This window comes from Canis lupus, chromosome 14 (genome assembly GCF_003254725.2).
Source record: "Canis lupus dingo isolate Sandy chromosome 14, ASM325472v2, whole genome shotgun sequence".
In the NCBI taxonomy this organism is placed as follows: domain Eukaryota; kingdom Metazoa; phylum Chordata; class Mammalia; order Carnivora; family Canidae; genus Canis; species Canis lupus.
In genome coordinates this window covers 60,640,492-60,662,513 of record NC_064256.1, presented here as the reverse complement: position 1 = coordinate 60,662,513, position 22,022 = coordinate 60,640,492, and the positions used below count along the sequence as shown (strand labels likewise).

Sequence of the window (22,022 nt, the reverse complement as noted above, 5' to 3'; positions counted from 1 at the left end):
GACTTTAGTCCCGCCGGAGGTGCGACCCCCGACGCAGGCCGAGGCTCCGGTGACCTCGGGGCTCCCGTCACAGGCCTGGCCACCCAGCTCGAGGAGCCGCCCCAGGGTGCCCTCTTCCAGCACCCAATGCCCAGCACCCAGCACCCAGGTCCTTGGGGCACCAGGCCCGCAGTCCGGCGCCTGTGGACTCGGGTCTTAGGCCACAGCCCAACGACGTGGGGGCGCCTGTCTGGCCACAGGGTGCAGACTTTTCTTTTTACCAACCCATGACGCAGGACAAGAATCTTTCTGGGGTTTCCCTTCTCTTCAAGCCATCCTTCCTCCTTTTGCTTTCATCTCTCTGCATCTCAGATCTGCCTGTTCCTTTGTCCTCACTGCCGTTCCCCTTCCCTCCTGACCTCCACGCTGGCCTGCACGCCCTGATCGCGGGGGGCAGGGTCTCCAGAGATGGGGCCCGCCGCCCCACAGCGCCTGGGCCCGGCCCCGAATCCCGGGAGTGCCCGCGGGCTCTCGGTGAAGGGCCTGGCGAGCTCTTGGGATGACGTGTCCCTATGGGGCCCGCCCCGCGGCCTGGGGGGTTCGCCCCGAGGACCCTCAGGTTCGGCAGGGACATGCTTGGCTCTTCGGGCTGAACTGAGTAGGGCGACTATTTAGAGAGAGGCTGAGATAGAGACCGGCTCCCCGGAGTCGGGGCGTTTCCGTGCCCACAGCTTAGAGGAGGACAGAGCCGGGGAGCCGGGCGGCACGACAGCTGCCAGAGGGACCCTGGCCCTGGCCCCGGGCGCTGCGGAGGCCGAGCCCGCACTCCGACGTCAGCCTCGGCCCGCTTGCCAGCCGCTGGACCTTGGCCACCGGGCGGGGACTTCCCTCCAGGATTCCTGACAGATGAGGTCACTCAGGAAATAAAGGCTTCCTGTGTGGGGGCCTACAACAGCCCACACGAAGATGCATATTATTTTTCAAGACTTTTAATATTTAAGTCATTCACCTGTATTTATTTTTTTTAAGATTTTATTTATTTATTCACGAGAGATGCAGAGATGCAGAGACACAGAGAGGCAGAGACACAGGCAGAGGGAGAAGCAGCCGCCCTGCAGGGGGCCTGATGCGGGACTCGATCCCGGGACCCTGGGGTCACGCCCTGAGCCCAAGGCAGACGCTCAACCGCCGAACCCCCGGGGCGCCCAAGTCACTTATCTTTATTGAGCTCAAGTGTGAAACTCAGTCACTTTGATGCTCAGCATTCCTCTAAACATCCCAGGTCACACACACGCACGCACACACCCAACAAGAACAACAAAACCCCCCTCGCCTTCCACAGGACGGTGTTGCTTGGATGGGGATAGCTGTCGTTTCCTTCTGACGCCTCCCCACCTCGTCTGTATGGGCCGCAGCCCTCAGCTCCCTTCCTCAACCCCCACCGCCTCCGCCCGCAGCATCACCAGCATCTTCACTCCCCTTCCTGGAACGGCCTCTGGTTTGTCAGTGACGCTTACAGATTAACTAGTTAATCACGTGGGGAGCGCTCGGTGCACACGAGTCAGCACTATTATTTACACACTGGCAGCAGTGAATAGGTCACTCTAGACACATTCGGACTGTTGCAAAGCTAAGTGAGTCTATCTCCCCTCCGCTCTTTCAGCCTAAATTCATTTTAAACTTCGTGTGATTTTTTTAAGCTTAATGGGAATTTACAGCAAATCAAAGTCCTTAGGTCTTTTAGTGTAGACGACTTCTCTTCAGTCTTGTGATTCTCTTTCCAGACAGTACAACTGATCTTTTACTAGGAAATATCTGACCAAAGCTACAGGGAAAGGTCTAGAGCGTTAGAAGATCTGAGCCTAAAACCTGATATTCAGGACACCCAGGGGGCTCAGTCGCTTGAGCATCTGCCTTCGGCTCAGGTCGTGATCTCGGGCCCCTGGGATCCAGTCCTGCGTCAGGCTCCCTACTTGGCCGCGAGCCTGCTCCTCCCTCTCCCTATGCTGTTTCCCCTGCTTATGTTCTCTATCTGTGTCAAATAAATACATTTTAAAAATGTAGAAAAACCCACCCAATATTCACCACTAATTACTTATATGACCCTGATCTCTCCCTCGGCAACGCTTCTTTTTTTCCACCTATGAATAAGGAATGACAATGCCACACAATCCAGGGGTGGTTGTGAGAGTCAAGCCAATAATAGATGTGTAATGCTAATGCGTACGACGCATCAAGTATTCTTATGAATTTTAATACCCACAGTCAAAGGTCTTGGACTCTCATGCCAGCCCACGGAAGCGTACTGAATCTCAGCTCCTTGAGAGCCATTGACAGTCGTGAGTCTTTGGTATCCTCCCCTAAGCCCAGAGCCCTCCACAGCCTTCTCTGTGGCCACCATAGTTTTAATCTCACTTTCTGTATTTATTAAGACAATGCTAAATGTCTATCTTACCAAGCACCTTGTACCAAAGAATATCAACAAGTATTGAATTTTCTCGTGTCTGTTGAATAAAATCTGAAATGCTAAATATTTAGTGTGCCCGGTTAGATATTCCAAAACAGACATCATTATTATTGTCATTGAACATATGTTTATACATGAATTTTACACCCATAAATGTGGAGGTATATGTGCATATGCATATGCAGATGTCATGTCACATATTTCCACAGTCGTTTGATAAATATGCGCTAGGCTCTTGGGAATACATTAATGAGTAAATACAGACAAGAGTCCTCGTCTTCCTAGGAGAGAAGAGACAATATACCTTAATGTATAGGTGAATTACAGTGAGTTAGGAGGTAATTGGTGTCATGAGAAAATGCAACAGGACAATGGAGATCAGGAGAGTTTCAGTCTTAAATAGGATGATCGGAGTAGACCTCGATAAGGTGTCAGTACTTGAACAAAGACTTACACATGAGGGAGTTCGTCGTGTGGCCATCAGGGGAACATCCATTGCTGAGGGCAAACACCCACCACAAAGATGTCGAGGCAGGTACGTGTCTGTGGTGTGATGAGAGCAGGTGCAGACAGGAGGGAGGTGTTGATCTCCAGGGAGATCATTAGCAGAGGGCCTCGACCCCCAAGGGCCAAGGTAGGCCACTGCAAAGGTGTGACTCTCAATGAAATGAGACTGTCTAGTGAGTTTTAAGTAGAAGAGTGACATTATCAGTTTGACTTTTATTTAAAAGGATAATTTGGACTGCTGTATTGAGAAATAAGGCAGAAAGAAGGAAACGGGTAGCAGGTTATTGCAATAATCCATTTGAGAGGCTGTGGTAATTCAGACCAGGGATAGTAATGGGGATATTGAATCTATTGTTAATGTATTTTTAAGATTAAAACCAACAAAATTTCCTGTATGATTCGACACGGCATATGACAGGGAAGATAAAAAGGATTCGAGGATGCTTCAAAACTCTTTGACTTGGCAGCTGGAAAAATGGAGTTGCCATCAGTTGAGATGGGGAAAACTATGAGCAGAGTAGGCTTCTTGCAAAAGAGAGGCTGACACTGAGAGTACAAAGCTTGATACTAAGTTTGAAATAACTAATGTCTAAGTGAAGGTGTTGGTTAGGCAGTTAAATACAAATGAGTCCAGAGTTTATGCGATAGACCTGAGCTGGAAATACAGATTTGAGAATTGTCAAGCAAATAGACGGTATGGAAAGCCCTAAAATTTGATGAGGTGATTTAGAGAGTGAGTGAAAATTTAAAACAAAACAAAACAAAATCAAAGAGGACGGGGATCCCTGGGTGGCTTGGCGGCTTAGCGCCTGGATCCTGGGGTCCCGGGATCGAGTCCCACATCGGGTTCCCGGCATGGAGCCTGCTTCTCCCTCTGCCTGGGTCTCTGCCTCTCTCTCTCTCTCTCTCTATCATAAATGAATAAATAAATAAATAAATATTTTTTTAAATAAATAAATATTTTAAAAAATCAAAGAGGACAAAGAACAAGCTCTGGAAAACTAAAATATTAAGAGATTGATGAGAAGAGAAAGTACTAGCAAAGAAGAATGAGAAGGATAGGTTATTGAGGTAGGAGGAAGGCCAGGAGAGTGTGGAATCCTGGAATCCAAGTGAAGAAATGTTTTAAGGACGAGGCAATGATCAAATGTGTCAAATCTGTTAATAGGTTAATTAATGTGAAAACTGGGACTTGACCATTGGAATTAGTAACAAAGCATAAATAAATATTTTTTAAAACAGCAAAATATATGTGATATAATAGAATTATTTCTAATCATATGCATTATTACTAAGAGCTTTTCTAAAAAATCTCATTTAATTCACACACTTGATGTGCAGCATTATTAAACTTTTATGGGCAAGCATATTGACTTGTAGAAAGCTTGTGAACTGGTACATTTTATAGCCAAGAGAGAACCCAGGTGCTGTGATTGCAAAACTGCATTTTTTTTTAATGAAATCTCATTTTGAGACAGAAATAGGACTATCTTGATCTTAAAAATAGATTTCAAATTTCATTAGGAATTTTATTTGACATGCCTACTTTGCCTCAAAAATATCAGTGGCCTTTTTAAACCAGTAGCATTTTCTCTTATTACCTCCTATGTCTGTAGGCTATAAAGAAACACATATGCTTGTGACTAATGTGCTACAAATACACTAACCTGATGAAACCCAAAGAATGGGTAATACAATGAAAAGCAAAGAATGTGAAAATTCCTCCTTAAACTGCAATTGATTTCATTTAGACAATTGGGCTAGAGGCCATTTTTTTGTTTACATAGTCTATTAAGAGATTGGCACACTATGAATCTGAGGGCCAAATCCAGCCCGCTACCCAACTTTTAAAATAAAATTTTATTGGAAACACACAAAGCCATGGTCATCCATTTACATATTTTCTTTGGCTGCTTTTTTTTTTTGCTACAAAGACAAGTTGAGTAGTTGCAATAGAAACAATAAGGCTCACAAAGTCTAGAACATTTATTATCTGACGTTTTACAGACCAAGTCAGCCAACTGTTAGCATAATCTAAAGAGATCACAGTAAGAATGTCTCATGGTCCTGGCCTTTCTTCTGTGTTTAAGTACTTACTAATAATGGCTTGCTGCTCCTTTGTGTTTTTGAAGTCATTCTGCATTTATTTTTTTCATTGAATTCTCAGACTGTGAGAATAGGGTGACTGGGTCTTATTTTCATGAGCAAAACTGTAAAAGAGATGAGAAGAGAAAAATTCAAATGTCTATTCATCTTCTAAGAGTCAACTTGAGTATCGGGTCCTCTAAGAAGACTTTGCCAATTCCCCTAGAAAAAGGTGGTCGCTTACTCTTTGAGCCTCAACTCTACCTTGAAGAAATATGTCCCATCCACCTATGATGCCTTACTGCAGTCTGTTAACTTGTTTTTCTTACCTAATAACCTCTAAGCTCTAGTCTAGGGACTTAGTAATTCAATATCTCCTGGGTGCCAGTATGTGTCGGGCATGGGCCAAGTCCACAAATTCAATGATTAGGAAGATACATCTCTGCCTTCAAAATATGTCTAGTCTAATAAAGGGGATAATTAAGTAGTAAATGATCACTGTATAGATTAAGATGTGCTCTGACAAAAGGAAGTAGCATCCAACCAAGCTGAGGACAGTCAGGGAAGGAATCTTAGAACTGACGCCTGAGTTCATCCGTGAAGGAAGATGTTGGATCACCAAAGAGAAGAGAGTCATTCCAGGTTAAATGACAGGCAAGTGTTAGAGCATCTCTGTGACCAGAGAATGTCACACGTAGGAAAAGTTGGCCGAGCACTAACAGACTAAGCTGGAAAAGCGAGATGGGACTAGGTGATGAAGAATCGTAGGAGACATGTTGGGGGACAGCCCGGGTGGCTCAGCGGTTTAGTGCAGCCTTCAGCCCAGGGCGTGATCCTGGAGACCCGGGATAGAGTCTGGCGTCGGGCTCCCTGCATGGAGCCTGCTTCTCCCTCTGCCTGTGTCTCTGCCTCTCTCTGTGTGTCTCTCATGAATAAATAAATAAAATATTTAAAAAAAAAAAAAGAAGAAGAAGAAGACATGTTGGGTGGGAAATTTGGATAAAGTCTTAAAAGACGTGAAGTCCAGTGAAGGCGTACAAGGAGCACAGTGATGTGATTAGATTTACACTTCAGAAAACTAGCTGTGACAATGGTAAGGGGCAGATTAGGAAGACACAGATCCAATAGTAACCGTGTGAGAAGCAGGAAGGAGCTCCATCAAGGTAGTAACATTTGAATAGAGCAAAGTGGACAATGCTTTCTTGGGCAATACTATTTTCCTACCGATATAAATAAATAAATATCAGAAAGGGAGACAGAACATGAAAGACTCCTGACTCTGGGAAAAGAACTAGGGGTGGTGGAAGGGGAGATGGGCGGGGGGTGGGGGTGACCGGGTGGCGAGCACTGAGGTGGGGCACTTGACGGGATGAGCACTGGGTGTTATTCTGTATGTTGACAAATTGAACACCAATAAAAATAAATTTATTTAAAAAATAATAAATAAATAAATAATCATGGGTTTAATTATAATTTCAGGTGGCATCTGCTTATTTCAAAGACTTTCACCTACTGCTAATTGGAGTCATCTGTCTAGCAACATCAATAGAAAAATGGAACTTGCACAAAAGGATTGCTCTGAGAATGGTCATGACAGTGGGTGTGAACCCAGCATGGTAAGTACTCCACGTACTGTTCCAGGTGTGCTTTCCAAACAGAGCAAATAGCTAAATAGGTAATGCACATCCAGGCAGTCATTCATATCTCCGTGTAATTCATGCCTTTTTTCCTCTGCAAATATGAGAGGGATGTAAAGTGCTCTAGTGTTGTAGGAGGAAACAATAGCACAAGAGCTTCCAGGTCTAATTACAGGGAGGCTGGGCTAAGAGCACAGGACCCCTGCACCTTCCACATGCAGTGAGCAGCCTTGAACCCCAACAGACGGGACGGAGAGACTTCAGAGTAGATTTCAGGCCTATCTTGTTTATTTGGCTGATTTCACATGCAAGGCTTGTTCAAGAGCATCCCTGATCACAGGGAGGACGTTCAGAACCAAAGACAAAGACATAACTGGCAAAATGCAGATGTGTGCAGGAAAATTCCAGGGTGAACATTCTTCTTTTTAAGTGAACCGCTGAGAACCCAAACAACCAACTTAAGAAATTTCATCTACAGAGTGTGAAATCGCTCAGTTGACTGATTTTCCCTGCTAAAATAAATACTTTTTTCCCTTTATATTGTCTATTTTAGTTTTAATTCTAGCTCTTGTTAAGAACATGGATGTGAGCTAAAAAAAAATTTTTCCAGTGTCATAAACACTTGCATCATAACGTTAAGCTCTAAAGCCTTAGGTGGTTCTTCCCTTCTCATTTTTCTTGGAAAACAAGAAAATTGTATTGAATCATGTTGCATAATTCCTCCTAGAATATATCCTCATCTGTATTTATCATTTATGAATCAAACAGTTTTGTTAAATACAAAAAATAACTTAGATGAACCAATTTTTTAAAAAAATATTCGTTACTTTAATTTTTATGACATATATGTATTCATAGAATTTCACTCTTGAGATGAAATGGTGTTTCCTGCCCCTTGGGGTGCCATAGAGATGTGTATCTTTTCCTTGACCACCTGTTCAGTGACCCCAAGGGACGGGGTAGTGAGCTGCACAGCGGAGCAGAGTCCTCCCCATTGAGCCACTACGTGGCTTTGAAGGCATTCTCCCCACGCAGGCTTATCTGCTCGCTATCTTTTTTTACAGGAAGATTTCACGTCTAGCCAATGCCTTAAATTAAAAGTATTTCTAGTTTAGTTTTCATCGAGAACCATTTCTTGTTTAAACAGATATCTAAAAAGTTTTATATGTAGAAATCATTCACTTGATCTGAAGTTGAAACCTGGAGTGCAGACTTTGTCTTGTAGATCTACGTATAAAGGGAGTCACAGAATCTCATAAGTGGCTCTATATGGAAAGATCTGCCTCTGAATGATTTTCTGGGATTTCCAACTCAAAAGAGATGATATTTTTTTCCCCAAGTGTGATTTTGAAAGCTTAAAAATATGATTTAAAACCCTACAATCTGAGGAGTGCTATTTTTAAGGGAGAAGAACTACTCTATTTATAAGAGAAGACAATGTCACACATCCAGTTCTTGACCACAGGCAGGACTGTTGAATTCGGGAAAGCACAAATAATAGAATCTACAGAAAATTCTGACACTGCATTTCAGCTGGTAATTTTAACCATTTTCCTCCACCTACTATATATCGAACCAGGGCAGGCAAAGGTAAAAAGTAGATTTACAAATATTAATTTCTCCGCTTGTCCTTGTGCCTCCTTGGCACACATACTAATACACAGAGATGTGACCAAAAGATCAAAGAAAGAGTAAGGGACCCTAAATTGAAAAACTGATTTGATTTCATCTAAGTAGTATTTCAAGGTAAGTGTCACTCATCAAGGGCCTTCAGATATTGGTGTGACATGTAAGCGGTCATACACTCAGTTTGACTTGCAGTTGGTCATACACTGACCCCTCTCCTGGGGTGAGAGAGTCTCGTCCCATAGGAACACCACTCTTCCAAATGCCACTTCCGTCCCCTCCCGGCTCCCACCATCCTCGGGTTCCTCATCTGAGAGGAGCCCGAACCTACGTGTGTCTTGAAACTGTCCCCAGCCCAGCAGCAGTGTCCCTTCCAGTCGAGTCACAGAGCAGGGACGCTGGAGAGCCCTTCCCCCTAAAAGCCCTCTCGTTCCAGGCTGACGCTGGGGCTCATGAGCAGCACCGCCTTCCTGTCCATGTGGCTCAGCAACACGTCAACCGCTGCCATGGTGATGCCCATCGTGGAGGCCGTGGCCCAGCAGATCATCAGCGCCCAGGCGGAGGTGGAGGCCACTCAGATGACCTCTCTCGGTGGATCCACCAACCATGGACTGGAGATCGACGGTATCACATGGCGCCCCAGCCAGAAGCTCAAGGGGCCTGGCGTGGGTTCCACCGGCCACACCAGCAGGACGTGCATTTAACTCTCTCCTTTCTGTAGTTCCCAGTATTTATGCAAGGGAGCCGCATTGCTGCATATTTTACCTTCCTTTAATGGTTGAATCCACATTCTCTGGAAAAAGAGAGAGAATGCCCTTCGGAGCCTCCAGCCCCTGAGGGAGCTCTTTCCCTCCCCGCCTCTCGTAGGCCCCGATTCTCAGACAGAATCGACCTTCCTGCATAATGGTGGGAATCGTTACTTCCGACATTCCATTTGGAAAGAGTATTATTACATTTGGCCGTGGTTATTTCTGGCTCTGATAAATTGCCCTGGTGGAGTGAAAAATGGTAGGGTGATATTTATATTTATGAAATGCTTTATTAAAATGAATGTTATGTCAGTACAGGTGAATTTATTTTCAGTTTCTAGTAATGCCTGCGTCTTTACACACGCACACAGGCACATGCTGATAACCCTTTAAATCGTTTTTCTTTACTACTTTGCAGAAAGTGTTAATGGACAAGAAACAAATGAGAGGAATGAGAAAACAATACCAGCTCCAGGGTAAGGAATATTGACATTTTGATCAGGATTTTCTAAATTACATTTTAATAAAATTATAAACTGGGTCAATTTATTTTTCAGATACGGTAATGATGCAGGAAAAATTTCGAGCAAGACGGAGCCGGAAAAGGTAACTTAAATGTGATTCTTTCTAAATAATTATATGTGAAATTATCTTAGACCTGCAGTTAGAGATGTATGCATTTTTTTCTTTTATTTTTAGAAAGGGAGGAGGGAAGGGCAGAGAGAGAAAGAGAATCCTAAGCAGGATCCAAGCTCAGTGTGGAGTCCATCCCTGGGGCTCCATCTCATGACCCTGAAATCATGACTGGGTTGAAATCAAGAGTGAGATGCTCAACCAGCAGAGCCCCCCGGGTGCCCTGAGATGTATGCACATTAAAACCTGTTACTTCCTTCCTTGCCTACGTCAAAGCGGGTGTAATGGTTTGATGAGTCCTGGCAGCCATAGACTAAAATCAACACTCTGATAGAAAACATATTTGGGTTTGAGGATTAGCATCGTTAGTTTCTCCTTCGACTGAGTTCATGGTGATGAGAGTTAGCATATGCAGTTTAAAGAAATATAATTCCAGTCTCAGAATGTCTCATTTTCTTATTAAAATCTTATCAGCCTGAAAGCCTGATTTTCACTAGAACTATCCTTATTTCTTTCAGGTCATAAACTTAGAGCAACTCTTATTTGCCTAATTACAATCCAGTTATCTTTAGTGTCCCCAGTAAAAAATTCAGTACAGAATCGCTTTTGTCAAACAGATGAAGGAGTCGTAATCATTCTAGCTATTGAAGGAAGGAAGGAAACTTTTGTAAACTATCGTACAGAATTCATTGCACCCAGAATAAATCAATATAAAAATCCTATATTAAGTTGTATTGGGAGCAATAGATCTTGAGACCACTGAAAAATAATCCTGCATAGAAATGGTTTTCTGGTAACCATGGCATTAGGAATGGAGTGGGGCATATGGTCCTTCCTTAGACTACAATGCATTTACTTGCGACTCACTAGGAGAAAGAAAACCTTCTTGCTATTTACAGAAATCTTCAGGGAAAGAATGATTTCTTTGTAAACAGAATACAAATAACGAAGATACGTTTTAAGCCATTAGCTACAGTGTAAGGGTTAGGGGCTTTAAAGATGAGTATTGAATATATATTTATGAGAACATTATCATCTTTAGGAATAGAAATAATTCTTTTAAAACAGAAAATCAATAGTACGTGAGGTATATTACAGAATAATACATTAAAAATGAGCTTTAAATATCATGAAAATTGGCAAGCATAAACAGAAAGAATATACTTGCACAGTAACTTTCTCACGGTTAACTTTAGAAACCCAGTTTTCTGGCACGATGCCTAAATTTTGGGTCAAGCCCCTTCAAATCAACCTGATATCTAACACTGTCCTCGGCATTTTAGGAGGGTCCATTGGTGAAAAGACCTGCCCCTTACTGTAAGCAGCTCAGAGTCTAGTGGGGAAGATGGACTTAAAAAAAAAAAAAGAAAAAAAAATGTGTGACATAAATAAATCCTACGACAAAAGCATGCACAGGGGCTGAGTCTTCCAAAGGTAGAGGGACTCACTGAATCAGGGGATATCGCAGGACGGGGTGCGAGCGAAAGGAACGTGAGTCCAGGAGGAGACTGCACGTTCCGTCAGCAGAGTGCAGGCTCCATGTATGCAGGCGCCTTGTCTACGTCGTTGACCACCTTAACCCCTGGCACGCTTCGTCCCCTAACACAGGGTAGATGCTCAGTAGATCCTCAGTGTTAGATCCTGGTTAATTAACTAACGAGTGGAAAGATAAGAGGTATTCTAATTAGAAAAAGCAATGAATTCAAAGACCCAAGTATGAAGAGAGCAGGGCTCCTTCTGGAAACGTCTGTACCGCAGGTGCCAGGGTTGAGTTGTGGTGAGTGAGATGCCTGGAGAGCTCGGGCCGCGTTAGACACGGTTGTTGAAGCCAGCCAACGAGTGTAGAGCTTGTCTCAGAGACCTTAGGAATCGTTGAAGCTGGAGAGCAGCATGGTAGGTTCTGCCATTGAGAGACTCACTATGGCAACAATTCGAAGGGCAGAGGGTGTGAACCTAACTGGACTTTTTGATTAATCAGACTTTGAAGACAAGAGAGAGAAACGTAGAGAAGACGCTTTGCTGGAATAAACTTGGTAAAGGTAGGCTGTGACGCCACTGCTTGAGAAGGGGAACACAGAGGAGGAATAACTCTCCAGGGGGGCAAAAGTAAGGCAATTTGGGTACATCATAGGCAATAAGGATTGAGTTCTGAGTTTGGGGGAAGAGAGCAAGGAAGGCCTTTAAACAATGATTCTATGGTCTTTCTAGAACTCAAGGTATAAAAATTCAGTTTCGTGTAAAAGAAAAATTAAAGGATGACTTTTTACTTTACAGAAGTGTTCTTTATTAGAGATACATGAAAGTATTACCTGCTTTTGGTGTCACATTAAAAAAGTGTTGCCAAAACCAATGCTAAGGAGTATGTGCCTATGTTTTCTTCTAGGAGCTCTACAGTTTGGGGTCCTTAACTCATTTTAAGTTAATCTTTGTGAGGAGTACAAGATAGGAATCCAATGTTATTCTTCTGCACGTGGTTATTGAATTTTCCCGACACCATTCATTGAAGAGACGAACATGTCCTCACTGGGTATCTTGGCTCCTTGACACATGTGGGTTCACTGTGTACGTGAGGATTTATTTCTGGGCTCTCAATCCTGTTGCATTGGTCTGTGTGTCTGTTTTTATGCCAATTCCAGACTATTGTGATTATACAGCTTAGTAATATAGTTTGAAACCAGGACGTGGGATACCTTCAGCTTTGTTCTTCTATCTCGATTGCCTTGGCTATTTATGGAGATTAGTTTTGTTTTTGGTGGAAAGAAAGCAAGGGTTGGGAACTAAAATTTATCAGCCCTAAAATTCTTGTTAATAAAACTGCAAATTTCTGATGTAGATGATGATGATGATGATGATGAGGATGAGGATGAGGATGAGGATGATGATGATATTTTTGCCATTACTTTGGCTGCTGATGGTGATGATTACATGTTGGTTTTAAAGATGGTGGATAGTCACTAGTCCCTTAGATTCCAGAAACTGATTAAAGAATAGTCATCTTCCAATGCTGCATATCTAAAAATAGATGTTTTCCACGACTCGCCAAGTTCTGTTCTTATCATAGGCCATGACCCAAACATTAGCAGAGCTTCCTACTTGTGTCCAGAATAAATGTGGTGGGTAGATACTTAGCCTGTAAATCCTGCATGACTCCAAAAGAAGTTAAAATATTTTTTTGAGAAGAAAAGGGACAAAAAGAATGGAATACCCTAAAAGGACACTGGCAGTACATGGAGAAATATATTTGTCAGGTTCCAGTGAGAAAACTGAGAGACCGGTCATCATCACTCATATTATTTCCATTTTTTTACATACCAAAAGAAGAATGAAATTGCTAGATTTTTCCCTTCCTCACAAGCACTAGTATCATTCAAAGAGATATCCCAGATTTTTATACTAGATCCATTTCTAAACTCCAGGCATCTTCAAATGAAAGGAATCGGAGAATCAGTTCGCTTTTAATGAAAGGTCTAAGATAATTGTTTTCCATTCATCTTATATAATTTGTAGTTCTCTAAAGGGAAAAGTTCAAAGGAAAAATTTCCTTGAACAAATTAAATATTGCTTTTTAATTGAGTGTTTAGTTTGGGGGTGAAATTCCTTATTTTTGAAAACCGAATTATGTTAAAGAACACTGTTTAATGTTCTCCAAGAATTCAAAGAACCGTATTAACGGTAATAAGCACGGTTCATAATATCATGGTCTAGGGTCATTGGTTCTGCCAAGTTAGGGGATATCAAATCTAGAATATCTGGTGTCTATCAAATGTAAACAGGAGTTTATCCTCCTTGATTATGCTTCAATTCAATGTTGGGTGAAATTGGGTGGCAAGGCCAATATTAGTCCTCACCTGACACAACCTACGTGTCTTCTTTCACTCATCCAGCCGAGTCCTGTAGTTTATAGAGAGATGATGACAGAGAAAGAGCAGCATCGAAGTGACAGTAGATAACAGGTGTTGGCAAGGATGTGGAGAAAAGGGAGCCCTGTGCACTCTCGGTGGTGTAAACTGGTGCAGTCAACACAGAAGACAGTACAGAGGTTCACTAAAACATTAAAAATGGGATAACCATATGATAATTGGTAATCCCACTTCTGGGTATAGATCCAAAGGAAATGAAACAAGATCCCAGAGAGATATCTGCGCATGTGTTCATTGCAGCATTATTCGCATTAGCTACAATACGGAGAATGTGTCCACCGACGGATGGATGGATACATGCATTATGCATATTCAGTGGAATGTTATTCGGCCACGAAACAGAAGGAAATCCTGCCATTTGTAAGAACATGCATGAAATTTGAGGGCATTCGACTAAGTGAAAGAAGACAGGCAGCAAAGTACAAATATAGTGCGGTAGCATTTATATGTGGAACCTAAAGAAAATAAAAAGTCAAACTCATAAAAACAAAGAGTAAAGAAGTGGTTGTCAAGGGTTGAGGGATGGGGTGCAAACTTGTGGCTGTAAGACGGATAAGCTCCAAGCGTATAATGTACAGTTAAAGTATACTTGGCAGTGTTGTATGGTTGAAGTTGGTTAGGTAGGGTGATGGTGCTTGAATGTCCGATGAAAGAAAGAAAGAAAGAAAGAAAGAAAGAAAGAAAGAAAGAAAGAAAGAAAGAAAGAAAGGAAGAAAGAAAGAAAAAAGAAGAAGAGAAGAAGGAGAAGGAGAAGGAGAAGAAGGAGAAGAAGAAGAAGAAGAAGAAGAAGAAGAAGAAGGAGGAGGAGGAGGAGGAGGAGGAGGAGGAGGAGGAGGAGGAGGAGGAGGAAGGAAGGAAGGAGAGGGACGTGGTGGGTGTGCTGATTGGCTGGATTGGGGTAAACTTTTCACGATGTCTACATGTCTCAGGTCACAGCCAGGTGGCTGGGTGTCCATGTGGCCGTGAGAGGATCGCCCCTATCCTTTGGCAGCACCTGGGTGCTCACCCACTTCCCCTGTTTGGCTCTTGCAAGCGTGTGTGGGGGGCCTGTGCTCTGGGCGCCTCCCGCTGAGCAGGCAGCACGGTCCCCTGCAGTGGCCGAGCGTGGCCTCGAATGCCAGCCAGGTCATCTCAGGGCAGGCCGTGTGCACCCGCTGTGCATTGCGCGGCCTCTCCTGATGGGGCAGCGTCCTCGGCCTCTGGGAGGAGAAGGGGTTTCTAGAAGAAACCGTAGCCCCCTTACTTCCTAGACCAACAGAAGAGATAACATTTCGGTCCAGAACCCGGGATCCTGTCACCCCCAGTGTTGTGTGCGAGCAGAAGCCTGGGCTTGTGCGGGAGGACGAGGCCGGGCCATGGTGGAGAGCGTGTGAGGATAAGCTCCAAGGGTATAATGTAAAGTTAAAGTATACTTGGCAGTGTTGTAGGGTTGAAGCTGGTTAGGGTGATGGTGCTTGAATGTCCGACGGAAGAAAGACCGGCAGCAGCTGGGCCCGGTCACCCTGGAATCACACCCCGAGGACTTCCCGATTCAAGAGGGAAGCCGGGGCAACCGCCGGTGAGAACCACCACTCTCCTGAGTGAAGAATTTTTTTGACATTCGCTGTAACGCGGAGAGGGGATCCGGCAGCAGCCCAGGCCCACGACCTCCCCGTGGTCCCAGTTGTCGTGGAGGTCAAAGGCCCGGCTCCTTCGGTGTCTGCGCTCAGCCGTGTTTCCACACAACATTGTGCTGTTGAAACGACCGGTGAGAAGAGCTTTGGTCCCACGAGTCTTCCATCTGTGAGTCCCCGAAACGGGGCTCCTGGCATCTGGAGCTAAGGGTGGGCTGGGGTGGGCCGGGTGGGAGCCTCCCGTGGCCGCGTCTGCTCTACGGTGGACCTTACCTTCTCAACCCTCAGCAGCGTGCTTCCGTGCATCTTCCAATAGCATCCCCTAAAACAGGAAAGCATTCATTTTGCTTTGTCCCCAAATGGCTTTTGCACTTGATTATGAAATATGTGAAATAGACACACATTTATTAAATGTAACAGAAAAAATTTAAAGGATATAAAAATGCATGACACGGTATACCTCACATCACAGCTTAACTAATTCCGAAAAGTCTCGGGGCCTTGTCTGGTTCCGCCTCCTCTGCTCAGTCACTCGCTGGTCCCCTCGCCCAGACACACAGGCCGGAAGGTCGTGTCAATCATTCTCTCGTCCTCTTTTTGGTGTTTCTGCTCGTCCTGGTTACCCCTTCATCACCACAGAGCCCCAAATAGCAAGAGTCTTAACGAGAGAGAAGTAAGCGGGCAGGGCGGCTCCACATCACTGGGCCCGACTCTGCCTCCCAGCTCCGCGGCCTCAGCACCAACCGCCCCCCTGGGGCAAGATCGCTGCCTCCCCTCGCCCTCCCCATCCTCTACTTAGGCTCACAGGAAGAGGAGAACGCAGAAGGCAGAGGCTCTCAGGAATTACTCTATCACTTTCCTGGCTTTAGGATTAATTACATTTTCTATTTCTTCTTGAGTTGTATTTTTCCAGGAACAGTATGCCTTCCATCCTGCGGCTAATAGCATATGGTTGTTTATAATATCACCAAGACCAATTTAATTTCCAAAGTATTTTTAGTTATAGCTTTTGTCATTGCTAATATTTCTACTTAAGCTTTTAAGCTTTTTTTTTTTCAATAGTCTTTCAAAAATTAGTTTTATTAGTCTTACGAGTCTTGTCAAAGAACTGACTTTTGGCTCTTTGATCATATTTTATAAGTATTCTAATTTATTCATTTCCTCTCTTTATTATTTTGTTCTGCTTTATCTTTAATTCATTCTGCTGCTTTTTTACTTTTTATTTTTTTATTATTTTTTTCTTTTACTTTTTAAATTAGACATTCACATTATGAAATATGAGTGTTTCTTCTCTTCCAAAGTAAGGATTTAAGGAGATGAATTTTCTCCCATTAACTTAGCTCCATCACATATTTTTCAGTTCTTTGTATCTTCTGGATTTCTGTTATACTAGATTCTTCCCTTCATGAGTTGCTTAGAAGTGTATTTTAAAATCTGAAATAAATGAAACTTTTGTGATACTTTTTGTTTTTCTGTTTTTATTTCTGACTTCATTTTACTGTGCTCAGAAATTGTTTATATGACATCAGTTCTTGTTGAGACAGATTTATGGGCTAACACATGGTCAATTGTGATAAATGTCTCGTCGTGCTTAAAAAGAATTGTATATTCTCAACTTACTGGGAGCAATATTTTCCAAAAGTCTGTTAGATCAAGTTTGCTGGTTGTTTTTCAAATTGTCTGTGACCTGATTTTTTGTCTACTTAACCCAGCAGTTAATGAAACTGTTCTGTTAAAATCTCCCTCTAGGCTATGGATATGACTCTTTCTCCTGCTAGTTCTGTCAATTTTGGTTTCTATATATTTTGGACTTATTTAGATTATGTTATTGTGTCCCTACCAGTTTAGAATGTTTATATATTCCTGGTTAATTAATGCTTTTACCATTTTTCAGTGCCCCGATGTTTTGGGGTCTTAGAGTTTATTTGTCTGATGCTAATGAAGCAATGCCAGCTTTCTTTCTTTCTTTCTTTCTTTCTTTCTTTCTTTCTTTCTTTCTTTCTTTCTTTCTTTTTTTTTCTTTCTTTTTCTTTCTTTTTCTTTTTTTTTTTGGTACTTATTTTCATTCCAATATAGTTAACATACAGTGTTATACTAGTCTCAGGTGTACCACACAGTGATTCAACAGTTCTCTATATTAGTCAGTGCTCATCATGACCAGTGTATTCTTAGCTCCCATCACCTATTTTACCTATTTCGCCCATCCCTTTGCCCACCTCCCCTATGGTAACAACTAACTTGTTCTCTATGGTTAAGATTATTTTTTGGTTTGTCTTTTTTTTTTTTGTTCATTTGTCTTGTTTCTTAAGTTCCTTGTATGAGTGAAATTGTATAATATTTGTCTTTCTCTGACTTATTTCACTTAGCTTTATACCCTTTAGATCCATCCATGTTGTTGCAAATGACAAGATATCATGTTTTTTGCTAATATTCACACACACACACACACACACACACACACACATATATATACGTATGTCATATCTTCTTTATCCATTCATCAGTTGATGGACATTGGGCTCTTTTTGTAGTTTGGCTCTTGCTGATAATGCTGCTATAAACTTCAGGGTGCAGGTGCGCCTTTGAATCAGTATGTTTGTATCCTTTAGGTAAATACCCAGTAGTACTATTGCTGAATCACAGGGTAGCTCTATTTCTAACTCTTTGAGGTCCACACACCGCCCCCCCCCCCCCCCGCTGCTCTCCACAGTGGCTGCACCAGTTTGCATCCCCACCCACAGTGCAACAGGGTTCCCCTTTCTCCACATCTTCACCGACATCTATTGTTTCCCCTGTTAATTTTAGCCCTTCTGAGGGCTGTGAGGTGGTGTCTCCTTGTGGTTTTGATTTGCATTTCCCTGATGATGAGGGATGTCGAGCACCTTTCCATGTGTCTGTTGGCCATCCAGATGTTTTCTTTGGAAAAATATCTATTCATGTCTTCTGCCCTTTTTTTTAACTGGATTGTTTGCTTTTGAGATATTGAGCCATGTAAGTATTGAAATAGTAGGTTTCCTTGAGACTTCTCTGGAAATTCCTTAAGTCTTGAGTTGCAGCTTCCTGGAAGAGCTTTTATACTATTGTTTTTATTTTAAAAGACAGGTAACACGAATTTAGGCTAAAAATGCTCATGATTAGGAGTTTTTAGGCTACATTTTGTTTTCCTGTAAGTCAGCATTAGATTTCCTTATTGTCAACTTTTGCAGAGGACACCAGCTTTATGCGTATTTTCCTGTAGGGTTCCTCATAGATGATGGGCCTTTGGCATTATCCGCCATATCCAGCTCTTTCTGGAAAAAAAAGATTGAGATTCTCAGATCAAAAAGCTGCCTAGAAAAAAAAAAAAAAAAAAAAAAGCTGCCTAGTTACTCACTTAAGATTCCCACTTTCACTTGATTTAGGGTCAAGGCAAATTCCCTATTTTTGTATAGTTTTGAGATACATTTTTAAGGTGCTTTTTAAACATTTTATTTAACAGGAAATCTGATTTATCATGCTGTGGAAAAGAAAAATACTATATTATTTATATATTATGTCAGTCATTTTTACTGCTATAGAAAGAAAAAGATTTTTTTCTAATACATATTTATTTTTGGCTACTCACAAATGAATTAAAAAGGAAGCTTCTAAATATTTAACATTTAGGATAACATATATAACATTTTATAAAATAAATCTTCAATTTAATTATGATTTTTGATATTGCTGAAAAAATAGAATTTTTATAAAGAGTCCTCAGGTCTTAAGTGCTTAAAGACTTTTCTATTCATCATACTATTACTATGTAAAGTAATATTCCAATTCACAATATGCAGCATAATTCCTTATTAACTACAGTGTATATAAATCGTATTTCCAGGAGTCTTATTGATAACTTCAGTTTTGTTACCAACTGCTCTGAGTTTTTCAGGTTATTACAGACTAGATTCTTACCAAAGCTTCATGATGAGTTCATATCAACAGTAGAAGAAGCGTCTCTCCTCTTATTTTCTTGCCGTTCACTTACGTATTATCTTTATTCTGGGCTTTCTTTACATGAATAATTTCTTATAGAAATCATTTAAAGCCACATGCACGTTATGAGAGGGCTGTTTTAATTAAAACTAGAAAGTGTAACTGTTATTCACTTAACCAAGCACATGTAAACTCAATATGCTGAGAGCAAAGAGGGAGACAGGGCCCCGCTGTCAATCGCTCCTCATACTATTGAGCTTTTCCTCCCTCCCATCTTTCCCTATATCACCCGCTGATGTATAGACCATGAACGGAAGTCAGTCTGTGCAATGATTATTAGTTAAGATTAATTTATTTTTTAATGTAAGAGAAAGGTTGCATCTTCCAGTAAGATGCTAGATTGAATACACCCATTTACCTTCAGTATCTCCTAAATCTCCATTAAAACAGGAACAAATAGACCTTTTAAGTCATAAGTCATGATTATGTAAATGTCAAGAGAAGAGATGACAGCAAAATCATTTTGGAAGCTGGAAAGTAAAAGGATGGATATGAAATGACTCAGTTATCTCATAAAAGTGGAATCTTAAATCAACAGTGAGGAGAGGCAATGAACAATCCAGGTTACATAGCAGCAGCCTTCAAAGTTTTTAAAATGTTGAAATTCAGGGGTAAAAAACTGCTTATGAAAACAGATGAATTCCCAGATTTTTCCTCAACTCCACACAGATGCAACTGCTTCTCTTCCACCAAACACCAGTGTCCTCTTTAGACCAGTAAAGCAGAGAGTAAGGAGAACCAGGCACAGTTCAGGTCACACAGGGTTTCACGATGAAAGGGGGGGGCATTGAGAGGCAGTTTACCTGCAGAATGGGGGAAACCTTGCTTCTACTCCACTGGTTCCAGGATCCAGGCCTGTCCCTTCCAGGCGTCAGCAGGCAGGACATCAGGAGATCCTCTCCTGGGGAATATAATCAACATAAAGGAAAGGTGAAAATAAAAAAAAGAAAAGAAAAGGTGAAAATATATACAATTGGATTTTCTCAGAAAAAGAAGAGGCCCAGTCAGAGGTACTGCAGCGAAGCCCACAGTCAACAACTCCCAAAGCAGGGGTACAGAGCTTCCAGACAGCTTTTCATGGTCTCAAATCTAAGCAAACAGCAAGAAGGTCCCGGATAGCTGAAGAAAACCTCAGGCATGAAAGAGAGTTCCAAAGAAGCAAAAAGAAAGCAGAAAGCTACAGGAAACAGGGACTATGCAAGAAGAAGGAAAACACAGGAAAAGAAACTATCATTAATATATTCAGAGGAAAACAAAAGAATTGCATTCATGGAATATGAATATCCTTTTATTTTTCATAACATAGATATGTTGTTTTATTTTTGCTTTTTTTTTTACAAACAAACGTAGCATACGATATGCTGTATTGCACATTCCTTTTTTTATCTTAATTTTTTTTAATTTTAATTTTTTAATAAATTTACACCCTCTTCACATATTTTATCTGACCCGCTGCCTCCAGCAACTACCAATCTGTTCTCTGCATCTATGAGCTTGTTCTTTTGTGTGTTTTTATATTTGTGGGTTTTTTTTTTAAAGATTATACTTGTGAGAGAGATCATGTATTTGTCTTTCTCTGACCTATTTCAGTTAGCACAATGCCCTTGATCTCCATCTGTGTTGTCACAAATGGCAAGATTTTGTTCATTTTTTGTGGCTGAGTAATAGTCCACCATGTACATTTACCACGATTTCTTTATCCATTTACTCACCAATGGACACTTAGGTTGTTCCCATATTGTTGCTGTGGCAAATAATGTTGCAATGAACACAAGCATGCATATTTCTTTTTGAGTTAGTGTTTTCATTTTCTTTTGATAAATACCCCAAAGTAGAATTGCTACGTCATGTTGTAGTTCTATTTTAATTTTTTGAGGATCTTCAATACTGGTTTCCATAGTGGCTGCACCTATTTACGTTCCCACTGTCAGTGCACAAGGGTTCCTTCTTCTCCACATCCTCACCAACATTTATTATTTCTTGTCTTTTTGATAATAGTTATACTAAAAGGTATGAGGTGATAGCTTATTGTGGTTTTGATTTGTATTTCCCTGATAATTAATGATATGGAGCATCTTTTCATGTGCCTATTGGCCATTTGTAAGTTTTCTTTGGGAAAATGTCTGTTCAGACCTGCCCTTTTTTTTTTTTTTTAGAATTTATTTATTTATTCATGAGACACGGAGGCGGGGGGTGGGAAGAGACATAGGAAGAGGGAAAAACAGGAGGGGAACCTGATGCAGAACTTGATCCCAGGACCCCAGGATCATGCCTTGAGCCAAAGGCAGATGCTCAACCGCTGGGCCACCCAGGTGCCCCCTTCTGCCCATTCTAAAATCAAATTGTTGATTTTAAAAATAAAATTGGTGTTTTTTTGCTATTGAGCTGTATGAAATCTTCATATGTTTCGGTAAATAGCCTTTTATCAGAAATACAATTTGAAAATATTTTATCTCGTTTAGTAGGTTGTCTTCATTTTTTTTATGGTTTCCTTTGCTGTGCAGAAACTTTTTAGTATGATGTAGTCCTACTTATTTATTTTTGCTTTTGTTGTTTTTGCTTTTGGTGTCAGATTGAAGAAATTATCACTAAACCCTATGTCAAATAACTAACCATCTATGTTTTCTTCTAGGAGTTTTATGGTTTCAGGTCTTATGTTCAAGTTTTTAATCTATTTTGAATTAATTTTTGTGTATGCTGTAAGATTGTGGTAAAATTTTATTGTTTTGCATGTGGCTGTCCAGTTTTTCCAACACCGTTTATTGGAGAGTCTGTCCTTTCCCCGTTATATA

General features: G+C 41.6%; 1 protein-coding gene across 3 annotated transcripts in view; it reads left to right on the top strand.

Moving 5' to 3' along the window:
• SLC13A1 (solute carrier family 13 member 1) overlaps nucleotides 1–22,022 on the top strand; it is a 104,162-nt gene that overhangs the window by 18,504 nt on the left and 63,636 nt on the right. For all 3 annotated transcript variants that reach the window (XM_035698436.2, XM_025477115.2, XM_025477114.3), the window contains exons 3-6: nucleotides 6,518–6,654; nucleotides 8,738–8,925; nucleotides 9,469–9,526; nucleotides 9,608–9,656. In XM_035698436.2, the coding sequence (XP_035554329.1) occupies nucleotides 6,518–6,654; nucleotides 8,738–8,925; nucleotides 9,469–9,526; nucleotides 9,608–9,656 (432 nt within the window). The remainder of the gene's footprint in view (nucleotides 1–6,517; nucleotides 6,655–8,737; nucleotides 8,926–9,468; nucleotides 9,527–9,607; nucleotides 9,657–22,022) is intronic.